Source organism: Magnolia sinica, chromosome 16 (genome assembly GCF_029962835.1).
Source record: "Magnolia sinica isolate HGM2019 chromosome 16, MsV1, whole genome shotgun sequence".
NCBI lineage: Eukaryota > Viridiplantae > Streptophyta > Magnoliopsida > Magnoliales > Magnoliaceae > Magnolia > Magnolia sinica.
The window spans coordinates 58,662,789-58,675,630 of NC_080588.1; the positions used below are offsets into that span (position 1 = coordinate 58,662,789).

General features: G+C 37.4%; 1 protein-coding gene across 1 annotated transcript in view; it reads right to left on the bottom strand.

Moving 5' to 3' along the window:
• LOC131228985 (uncharacterized) overlaps positions 1-12,496 on the bottom strand; it is a 36,309-nt gene extending 23,813 nt beyond the window's left edge. Inside the window, exon 1 of the mRNA XM_058224835.1 lies at positions 12,187-12,496. Within this exon, the coding sequence (XP_058080818.1) occupies positions 12,187-12,472 (286 nt within the window). The 5' untranslated portion in view covers positions 12,473-12,496. The remainder of the gene's footprint in view (positions 1-12,186) is intronic.
• Between the last annotated feature and the right edge of the window lie 346 nt (positions 12,497-12,842).

Sequence of the window (12,842 nt, forward strand, 5' to 3'; positions counted from 1 at the left end):
TTCGATGCATACACACTTGCATTAAAAGCCAAGGAGATAATTATTGGGTACTAGGTAGACGATTTGATGCCCCACAGGACCATCATCAACAATGGGGTGGCATACTAACTTCTCATGAAAGAGATTACAGGGCCTCTAATAGGTTGGGGAAATGATGCACCGACATCCAATAATGAAGCCAAACACCAACCCAGGGGAAGGTCGTTATGGATGAGGGGCTAGTGTACCCAACACAGGCAAAACAGTATTCCTTTCACATGCTTTAAGCGTGGGCAACCCAGACATTGTTCTTTTCATTGTCCTGAACATCAACACCCAACTAAAATGAATTTAGCCGAGAAAGGAGAATATATTGAAGACATTCCTGACTGCATGCAAATGAAAGTCGAAGATGACACAGAATATGAGGAACATGCATATGACATTGGAGCGCATGTTGGCAAAGATGTAGCAGATGTGTATCATGATAAGGGTGAGTTATTAGTTATCCAACGAACTACGTTATCAATGCCTTGGTTGATTGATGAGGGGCAATAGTTACAACAAAAATATCTTCTGCACCACTTATACTTTAGAGATTACATTTGCAAAAGATTTTTTATTTTTTATTTTTTATTTTTTTTTGGATGCTAGGAGATTTTGCGAGTATTTAGTATATTTGTTTTTGCTATTTTAGGCTAAATCTTTGTTGTTGGGATTTTCATTATCTTAAATAAATTATAGATTGCATTATCTTAAATAAAGTATAGATTGATTTGAAATCAATCTTATAATTGTAGGCTTTTTATTAAGGGCTCGTTTGGGAGCTTGTAAATGGAGGTAAATGGGAAATGGAATTAGAGGCAAATGAATTATGAGAAAATGGCTTTTTCAATTGTGTTTGGATGGGAGTAAATGAAATGCATTTGAAATCCAAATATTTTGTTTGGATGGAAGTAAATGGGAGGAATTAGAATGCATTAGAATTTTTCAATATATTCACAAGAACATATGTGATGTCCCAAATAAGCTTTAATATCCCAAATAAGTGTACATATGTGATATTTAATAGAATGACTGTAATAAGCCCCTTAAAATATATACTAACACAAAAAATGAGGAAATTTTGAGCCTCGGGTGGGCCACAGACGTAAGGATGACAAACAAGCAGCTTGTCAATAATTTTTAAACATCCATTTAAATGGCCAACCTTTGGGCAGTTTGGATAATTCTATTAGTGTGATTTTAGTGACGTGGCCGATAATTGGATTGTTTCGGAGTATCATCAATGTGACACGTGTATGGTAGACATGTGCATAGCAGCACCTTTTTGTTTACTCAAGCAACTCTCCAAGGGAGCTCAAACAGTGTTCGAGTTGTCGGTATCGCTACAAGTTTCGCTAAGTAGAGATAAAGATATATTATCGTTATCGCCGATAACCGGAAATGCGAAAAAAAAAATAACGAATAATGGGGAAAATGATGGAATTTTTTAGTAAAACTTCAGGGCATGCCTAAATACACATATTTGCATATTTAGGAATAAAAAAATTACAAAAAAAATACATTAAATAATAAGTTTTCATTTAATGGGACCCAAAAAGCATATGCTGCCATAAGAAATCGCTCCAATTGTAATCAAAATGAGTTCATATAATACAAATGCAGTTAACATATAATAATTAGGACATGTAAAAGTTAATGAACTAAAAAAGTACACCTTTTTTGGGACATGGAATCTATATATTGGTGTACTTGGTGATTGATGGCTTGGATATGGCACTTGTTTGACATATTGACGCATCCATTCAATTTTCCAGATCATTTTATGGTATAAGCCCAAAAAATAGATAGATCCAAATCTTAAGTGAACCACATCACAGGACAGTGTTGATTGAATGCACACCATTAAAAACTTCTCAAGGGCCACAAATTTTGTATCAAACTAGTTTGTATAACCTAATTAACAAGTTGGATGTCAAATAAACATTACATTGAACCCTGGGAGGTTTTTAATGGTGGACATTCAATTGCTACTATTTCTTGTGGTGTGGTCCACTTGAGAGTTATACATGCCTGATGTTTTGGATCAAGATCTAAAATGATCTGAAAAAATAGATGGACAGCATGGATCAAATAAATACATCATGATTAGGCCCACATAGCACCAACCATTAGCCATCTTGACAGTGGCAACGTCACTAGCCAAATCAAGTCCTCTAGGTGGTGTAAGGACTTTGTGGTACCCACCGTATCCCATGTGTTTTATGATGCTGTGAATAACGAGGTGGCTATTGGAGAGTGTTCCGCGGGCCCACCATGATATATGCGAGAAATCAACTCCATTAATCTATTTCAGCATATCATTTTAGTACATGGTCCAAAAAATGAGGTAGTTCCAAATCTCAAGTGGACCACATCAAAGGGAACAACCGCTATTAAATCCCACCATTAAATTGGAAGCACATTCCATTCCCTTAAAATTGGAAGCAGATTGGCTGGTGTACCACACACCAGCTATATAGCTGCTGCAGGTTCGTGTAGTGCGAAGACGTGCACTGACGCTGCTCGAGCTCCAAGTTGTACGAACGGTTCAAAGGAGATCAAAGTTACATGGGCCCCACAGTGATGTATTTATTATATCTACATCGTTCATCTATTTTTAGAGATCATTTAAGAGCATTATCCAAAAAATGAATCATGTCCAAAGATCATTTGGACCACACCACAAATAGTAGCAGAGGTAATGATTTTCACCGTTAAAAAATACGTAGGGCCCACCATAACGTTTATTTTCCATCCAATCTGTTCATAAGGGCACAAAGACCTGAATGAAGAATAAAAACAAATTTCATATTGATCTAAAACTTTTGTGACCCCAAAAAGGGTTTCAATGGTAGACGTTCAATCTCCCACCGCTTTTTGCAGTGTGGTCCACTTGATAGTTAGATCTGTTTTATTTTTCGTCTCAAGCCTTAAGAGAGCTCGCCAACTTGATGGACGGTTTTGATATAACAAATACCCTGTGATCAAACCTACGTATACAACAGCTATACAGCGGGTGTGAGAGGACGCGGATTAGATGGGTACTATCAAGTTGAGTAGCCAGTTGGCTACTGACGTGACGTCACCAAGTTATGTGGCCCCACTATGATGTATATGTTATATCCACACCGTCCATCCATTTTTAGATATCATTTTAGGGTATGAACCAAAGAATGAATCAAATAAAAATCTGTTGTGGACCCCACCAAAGAAAACAACGGGGAGAGTGATTCCCACCGTTGAAACTATCCTAAGGCCCATCATAATGTTTATTTGAAATCCAACCTGTTTAAAAGTTAAAAAAGACATTAAATAAGGGAAAACACAAATATCAGCTTGATCTAAAACTTTTGTGGCCTTTAGAAGTTTTTAACGGTGGGTGTCACTGTCCCACTGTTTTCTGTGCTGGGGTCCACTGGATCTTTGGATTTAACTCGTTCTTTGGATAATGCCCTAAAATGATCTCTCCAAATGGATGGAAGGTGTGGATGCAAAACATACATCACGGTGGGGCCCACGGAACTTGCCGACGTCACCTGTGAGTATACTCAACCCGTCAGTAGCTAATCCCCTCCCGAACGCGAGAGAAATTTCCTTTTTACGAAATTCTCTCCTCTTCTCCGGAAAATCGCAATCAATTTCATCTTCCGTAAAAAACTTTCCAGAAATTTATCTTTTTCTTTTTCAAATCCGAACCGAAATCTCCGTAAATCTCGGTGAAATCAAGTTCGCTTTCAAATCTCTTTCTTTGAAGAAAACAAAAGGGTTTTTTAAAAGGGTTTTCTTATCTCGGATAATTCAGAGCTATCAACAGCGATTTGCCACTAAATCTAGCCGAAATCCACTTCTGCGGGTAGATCGGGAGAAAAAGAAGGTAAGAGATCTTTTTTGTATATATTTTTTGTATTTATTTCAATTTTTTTTCAATAATAAGGAGAACGATAGCTATTTTTTCGATAAAATCGAAAATATCGCCGATATTTCGTCGATATTTGGAAGAGAAACGAAAACTTGGGGTTTCGGTATCGCCGGTTCAGCGACACCGATAATATCGCCGATATTATCGATTTCTCGTCGACAATTCAAACACTGAGCTCAAAAAGGCATTTCACCCCATTTACTTCCAAATCATCTCTCAAAGAGAGGATTTCATTTACAGGCTCATTTACTCCCATTTCAATGCATTTACTCCCATCCAAACACATCTTAAATGCCATTTACCTCTACTCCCAATTCCCCCCATTTACCTCCATTTACTCCCATCCACATGGCCCCTAAGGATTCATAAGGATGGTCTTTAGGCAGGGGGGTTAGGAGGGAGATATTCCACATTGTAGAGAAGAAGTATGAATATCAATAAAGTTATTTCTCCCTCCCTACTCAAATATTACTTATGAGTGTATATGTGTTCATTTCTTTGTTATTCAGGTGTCAAGATCTCATTGACTCGATAACCGGGTTGCACCACCTCCAGCCCCGAATTTCCCAACAAACAACTGCTGATGTTTAGCCTGTAATGATCAGTTGCGGGTGGCCTCCACCTTTCAGCATTCTTAGGCACGGGCCACCCACACCTTATGATCTCCACCCAATACGCCAATTTCAATACTTGATTCAATTCAAATGGAGTTTACCTAGAAACAAACTTAGAACTAATATAACATCCTAGGCAAGAAATTTAACACTTGTGACCACGAGTGGGAGTGGGAGGGGAGCAGGATCAGATTTGGGTGTGGGAATGGTGAATTACCATTCTCAAGTTGTCAAGAGGCATGAACACCTAGAAGTAAGAGCAGTGGCAAGTCCCAAAACAGGAGAGGGAATGGCACTTTAAGGAAGGGATACTTTTTTAGGAAGATGAAAAATGAATGCTCCAGAAACATTTCTACGAAGATGCTTGGCTCATTTCCTAAGTATATGTGCGTTCTTTATATGTCATTTTTTCATCAATTTTCCATTTCTTGACTGTCTTTCACCAGTTTCGTTCGTGTCTTCACCAGTTTATATATCATTCATACACCAACTGTCATTCACCTGTTTCTTTCATGTCTTCACCAGTTCATACATCATTCATGAACCGTTGTGTCCAAAACTTTTTTTGAAAGGTAACACTACCAGGGAATTGTGTCCAAAGCTATGTATAAGCTCCAAAAAATATCTCATTGGTACAAAATATAGCAGTGTATGACTAGGCAATATTTATTCAAATCAAGCCACTCGTTGGTGGAAACTCTCTCACAGTGAAAGCAGGGTTGGCTGTGTCAACCCAGTTTTGATGCTTAACCAAGTCACAAAAAGAAGATGAAGAAGAGAAGAAAAGAAAAGAAAAGGCATAGACTCTGTGAGGATACAACATCAATGTCGCACTAGCAATTTGTTACAGGTTTCTTCATGACTTGGTGAATTGACTGAATCATGTTGCATTGTGTTGTCTGTTAGAAAGGACACATGAAAATTACCTAACATGCATAATGTTAGTATTATGTTAAACTATTACAATAAAATGTTATGGTATATTATTATAAGATGATTAAAATGCTTATTTTAGTAAAGTTCCTCTCATTTTCATTTCTAACATCATCTTTCTTTTTCAACAGGGGTCCACAACTCTGTAGATGCTAATAATTCTGGCTTGGGCAATCAAAAATGATGAACAACCATAGACTCAACAAATTGTTACGGGTGAATTGACTCGGTGAGGATACAACATCAACGTCGCACTAGCAATTTGTTACGGGTTTCTCAACAATTGGCCGAGGAACAAAGAACGATCATGGACTAAATTAGTTTTTAGGTAGGACACTTTTGAGAGGGGTGTGCTTCGTAACCATCCCAGATCTTGCATGCATCAGCACTCGGCACATGCATCAGTTATTCTTCTAAAGCTCAAATCAGCTCACATGTAAATTCTAAACATGAATCATAAATTATATTAGTAATTTGGTATTGTTTAAATACTAAGAGATTTTTTATAATAATAATAATAATAACTTTATTAGAAAAAACATGACTTGCCTAATTCACCTGTTGACCAGTCCAAGGAAAATTTGGTCAATGGGAATAATTGTCCAAAATGATTTTGGCTGGAGCTAATCAATCTGATTCTATCTCTGTTTTGCCTAATTCACACACACACACATAGCCAGGACATTGAGGAATATGCAAAAAGGCATTGCGGTAATCAATCTTATTCTATCTCTATTCGTTCCGTTTGAAGAAAGGAGGGACCCCAAAGGACCGATCTTTCTTTTAGCTGCTGAATCTCTTTTCGATTGATCAATGTGTAAGAGGCGAATTGAAAGTTAAGCAGTTGTAGTTCTAATACTCCCCTGGGAAAAAAATAGAGATGTCTCCTACCTTACCTATAATATGTGGAAGTATCGACATTATTTCACAAAGTCATTCAGCGTGAATGCTACATGAAAAACATAAGCCAGATGACAAGATGAGGAGACCTAGGGTGTATAAGATCATAACACGAGTGATTCAGCAAATTTGGATTCCTATATATCCACTCATGTGGTACTAACATGGTACGATTCATAATGGGAGTACGAATAGATACTAATAATTACCCCAAGGCCCAAGCTACAAAGATGTCAAACATTCCCAGCTTGGTTAGGATGTCCTTAATTTCAACTAACTAGTCTTCGGGCTCCACATACATATGATAGAAAGATTTATGTCTCACAAAGAGACGATCAATATCAATACAATTCATGAAATGCCAAACTAGAAGAGATATGAGAAATCTAGTAAAATTAATCAATATATGGACATCAACACCAATCTCTGCAGTAAGTCTTAAGACAGATTATTGAGTTGTACTTTACCTCATAAAACATTGCCATTATAATATCAAAACTCAGTCCTTAATGTGCAGATTTGGAATATGGATACATAGACCAAGTTGAACTCATTTTTCTTCCCTCTAATAGCCCCATTTTTTCCTAAAATTACCTTGTTCTATATTACAAAATTCTAACCATATTAAATGCCCTCAGCCACCAATAGAATCAAATTCTAACTTTCTACCACTTCACTCTCCCTCTGTGAAATGAAATGACAACTTGAGTATTAACATCTTTATGTTACTAAAATACCCGACGCATGATATCACAAACTCAATTTAAAATGGGAATCCACATCTTTTTCTTTTTCAAATCCGAACCGAAATCTCCGTAAATCTCGGTGAAATCAAGTTCGCTTTCAAATCTCTTTCTTTGAAGAAAAGAAAAGGGTTTTTTAAAAGGGTTTTCTTATCTCGGATAATTCAGAGCTATCAACAGCGATTTGCCACTAAATCTAGCCGAAATCCACTTCCGCGGGTAGATCGGGAGAAAAAGAAGGTAAGAGATCTTTTTTGTATATATTTTTTGTATTTATTTCAATTTTTTTTCAATAATAAGGAGAACGATAGCTATTTTTTTGATAAAATCGAAAATATCGCCGATATTTCGTCGATATTTGGAAGAGAAACGAAAACTTGGGGTTTCGGTATCGCCGGTTCAGCGACACCGATAATATCGCCGATATTATCGATTTCTCGTCGACAATTCAAACACTGAGCTCAAAAAGGCATTTCACCCCATTTACTTCCAAATCATCTCTCAAAGAGAGGATTTCATTTACAGGCTCATTTACTCCCATTTCCATGCATTTACTCCCATCCAAACACATCTTAAATGCCATTTAACTCTACTCCCAATTCCCCCCATTTACCTCCATTTACTCCCATCCACATGGCCCCTAAGGATTCATAAGGATGGTCTTTAGGCAGGGGGGTTAGGAGGGAGATATTCCACATTGTAGAGAAGAAGTTTGAATATCAATAAAGTTATTTCTCCCTCCCTACTCAAATATTACTTATGAGTGTATATGTGTTCATTTCTTTGTTATTCAGGTGTCAAGATCTCATTGACTCGATAACCGGGTTGCACCACCTCCAGCCCCGAATTTCCCAACAAACAACCGCTGAAGTTTAGCCTGTAATGATCAGTTGCGGGTGGCCTCCACCTTTCAGCATTCTTAGGCACGGGCCACCCACACCTTATGATCTCCACCCAATACGCCAATTTCAATACTTGATTCAATTCAAATGGAGTTTACCTAGAAACAAACTTAGAACTAATATAACATCCTAGGCAAGAAATTTAACACTTGTGACCATGAGTGGGAGTGGGAGGGGAGCAGGATCAGATTTGGGTGTGGGAATGCTGAATTACCATTCTCAAGTTGTCAAGAGGCGTGAACACCTAGAAGTAAGAGCAGTGGCAAGTCCCAAAACAGGAGAGGGAATGGCACTTTAAGGAAGGGATACTTTTTTAGGAAGATGAAAAATGAATGCTCCAGAAACATTTCTACAAAGATGCTTGGCTCATTTCCTAAGTATATGTGCATTCTTTATATGTCATTTTTTCATTAATTTTCCATTTCTTCACTGTCTTTCACCAGTTTCGTTCCTGTCTTCACCAGTTTATATATCATTCATACACCAACTGTCATTCACCTGTTTCTTTCATGTCTTCACCAGTTCATACATCATTCATGAACCGTTGTGTCCAAAACTTTTTTCGAAAGGTAACACTACCAGGGCATTGTGTCCAAAGCTATGTATAAGCTCCAAAAAATATCTCATTGGTACAAAATATAGCAGTGTATGACTAGGCAATATTTATTCAAATCAAGCCACTCGTTGGTGGAAACTCTCTCACAGTGAAAGCAGGTTTGGCTGTGACAACCCAGTTTTGATGCTTAACCAAGTCACAAAAAGAAGATGAAGAAGAGGAAGAAAAGAAAAGAAAAGGCATAGACTCGGGGAAGATACAACATCAACATCGCACTAGCAATTTGTTACAGGTTTCTTCATGACTTGGTGAATTGACTGAATCATGTTGCATTGTGTTGTCTGTTAGAAAGGACACATGAAAATTACCTAACATGCATAATATTAGTATTACGTTAAACTATTACAATAAAATGTTATGGTATATTATTATAAGATGATTAAAATGCTTATTTTAGTAAAGTTCCTCTCATTTTCATTTCTAACATCATCTTTCTTTTTCAACAGGGGTCCACAACTCTGTAGATGCTAATAATTCTAGCTTGGGCAATCAAAAATGATGAACAACCATAGACTCAACCATTTGTTAGGGGTGAATTGACTCGGTGAGGATACAACATCAACGTCGCACTAGCAATTTGTTACGGGTTTCTCAACAATTGGCCGAGGAACAAAGAACGATCATGGACTAAATTAGTTTTAAGGTAGGACACTTTTGAGAGGGGTGTGCTTCATAACCATCCCAGATCTGCATGCATCAGCACTCGGCACATGCATCAGTTATTCTTCTAAAGCTCAAATCAGCTCACATGTAAATTCTAAACATGAATCATAAATTATATTAGTAATTTGGTATTGTTTAAATACTAAGAGATTTTTTATAATAATAATAATAATAACTTAATTAGAAAAAACATGACTTGCCTAATTCACCTGTTGACCAGTCCAAGGAAAATTTGGTCAATGGGAATAATTGTCCAAAATGATTTTGGCTGGAGCTAATCAATCTGATTCTATCTCTGTTTTGCCTAATTCACACACACACACATAGCCGGGACATTGAGGAATATGCAAAAAGGCATTGCGGTAATCAATCTTATTCTATCTCTATTCGTTCCGTTTGAAGAAAGGAGGGACCCCAACGGACCAATCTTTCTTTTAGCTGCTGAATCTCTTTTCGATTGATCAATGTGTAAGAGGCGAATTGAAAGTTAAGCAGTTGTAGTTCTAATAATCCCCTGGGAAAAAAATAGAGATGTCTCCTACCTTACCTATAATATGTGGAAGTATCGACATAATTTCACAAAGTCATTCAGCGTGAATGCTACATGAAAAACATAAGCCAGATGACAAGATGAGGAGACCTAGGGTGTATAAGTTCATAACACGAGTGATTCAGCAAATTTGGATTCCTATATATCCACTCATGTGGTACTAACATGGTACGATTCATAATGGGAGTACGAATAGATACTAATAATTACCCCAAGGCCCAAGCTACAAAGATGTCAAACATTCCCAGCTTGGTTAGGATGTCCTTAATTTCAACTAACTAGTCTTCGGGCTCCACATATGATAGAAAGATTTATGTCTCACAAAGAGACGATCAATATCAATACAATTCATGAAATGCCAAACTAGAAGAGATATGAGAAATCTAGTAAAATTAATCAATAGATGGACATCAACACCAATCTCTGCAGTAAGTCTTAAGACAGATTATTGCGTTGTACTTTACCTAATAAAACATTGCCATTATAATATCAAAACTCAGTCCTTAATGTGCAGATTTGGAATACGGATACATAGACCAAGTTGAACTCATTTTTCTTCCCTCTAATAGCCCCATTTTTTCCTAAAATTACCTTGTCCTATATTACAAAATTCTAACCACATTAAATGCCCTCAGCTACCAATAGAATCAAATTCTAACTTTCTACCACTTCACTGTCCCTCTGTGAAATGAAATGACAACTTGAGTATTAACATCTTTATGTTACTAAAATACCCGACGCATGATATCACAAACTCAATTTAAAATGGGAATCCACATCTTAAACCCACCCTGATTGATTTGCATACACCTATTTTCCATTTTAAAAGGGCACATAACATAAGTGTACTATTTCATTTCCCAAAACAGAATGGTTGTGCATATCAAGAAAAGGTGGAGTGTAGATAGTAACTCCAAGTCTCCAATAAAATATATCACATTGAAATTTTGCAATGAAAATATTTTCCATTGTATCTCTCACTTGCATATCATACAAGCCTTTACTGAAGGTGATTAGCAAGCGGTATACATATCAAATCAATTTCCATTGTTTCCAGACATACTATGGACCTGTTTGGTAGACACCTAAAAATGGGTTCATCTCATTAAAGTTAACCATAATTATGTATTAGAAATCATGATCTCCAATACATAATGAGAAAAAGAAGTCATTTAGTACCTTTCTGGTAGATGCCTGAAAAATGGGTTCATCTCATTTTATTAATCATAATCATGTATTAGAAATCATGATCTCCAATACATAATGAGAAAAAGGAGTTATTTACTGCCTTTTTGGTAGACACCTGAAAATGAGTTCATCTCATTTTATTAATCATAATCATGTATTAGAGATCATGATCTCCAATAAATAATTCGATTTTAGTTAACTGAAATTATGTATTAGAGATTTATGTTTAACTAAAATGAGATGAACCCATTTTCAAGCGTCTACCAAATGGGCTCTAAATAACTTCTTTTTCTCATTTCTTAAACTATCTAAAACCACTAAAACAATTTTTTTTTCCCTTTTTTTCCTTGTTTTTCTCTAATGTTAGAACAACGAATGATCCAAATTAATGACCAAAAACCATAAGAAACTTCTTGAACTTGAATCTCATCTGTTAACTGAAAGAGGTAAAAGAAAAGAGTAATTATACAATACTTGAAACCAATGAGTGACGATTTCTGTCCAGTTCTGGACAGAAATCAAACATCCCGTGCAGGTGGGTCCCACCATGGATGGTTGATGGACCCAAAAACTCCATCAAACAATCTCAGCCATCCAATCCACTTAATCATTCCCATTACATACGCACTGTCCACAGATTTTCAGTTTCACCCATCAGTTTGCAGCCGACCATCAGACCGCTATGATTGTCCAAAAGGGGTGTTTCTTGCAGCATTGCCTATCATCCACCGTGCAGTTCACGAAATGAACGGTCTGGATCGATTCCTCTTTGCTTGAGAGGGCATACACATCACGCAGCCCAAACAGCTCACATTTCAAGCGGGTTAGCATTCCACGCGACATCTCGCTAAGCCAATCCAGACCGTTCATCTAACGGAACCCACGATGGATGGATCACTCCGCAAGAATCTCCCTCATCAGACAATCCCAGTCATCCAATAAATAGGTGACCTACAAAATCGACGGTTAAAACACACGAAAAAAAAAAAACAAAAACAAAAACAAAAACAATGGCAAGAAAATCCTGAAAATCAGACGGCTGGGATTTCTCAATGGATATGGCGTGCGGACCCAAACAAAAAGAAAATGCCAGCTATTAGGGCCGAGCATTGAGAGGAAGAAGGAGAGGAGTACCTGAGGATTCGACGAAGACATGAGAAGAACGAGCTGCGACCCAAGCTGACGTGGACTTAACCTCTTCCATGGCGCAATGCGCACGCCAGACTCCTTTCACTATTGCTTTTGTTGTGGTGGCGTTTGGATGCCTTTTAAGTGGGGATTGAGCTGAGCCGACGTTTCCAAATGCAACACGATGGCGGCCAAACGGGGTATTAGAGACGCTTCGAAGTTTCCCGCTTTGGGCCGACGCGAACGCGCTCGAGAAAAGGAGGAGAATCGCGCGCGAGGAAAAGGCTTCCATCTTTGGAAATTATAATAACCTTTCCTTGAATATCTCAAAATTGAACAACATGCCGGTGAGTCTTCAGTGGATCCCCGTATACACCGATGTGGGTGCATCCATGGCTGTGGAGCACTCCGTTATGTATTTTACTTACATCCAAGCCGTCCATACGTTTTAAATTATTATTTTATGGCATGATGCTAAAAATGAAGCAGATCCAAATCTTATGTGTACCATAGCATAGGAAACAGTGTTAATTGAATATCCACCATTAAAGCTTTTTAGTGCCTATAAAAATGTTTACTTTCCTTCCAACCTGTTGATAAGGTCAAAAAGACCTCGATGAAGGTACTACACACATATAAGCTTTATCGAAAAGTATTGTGGC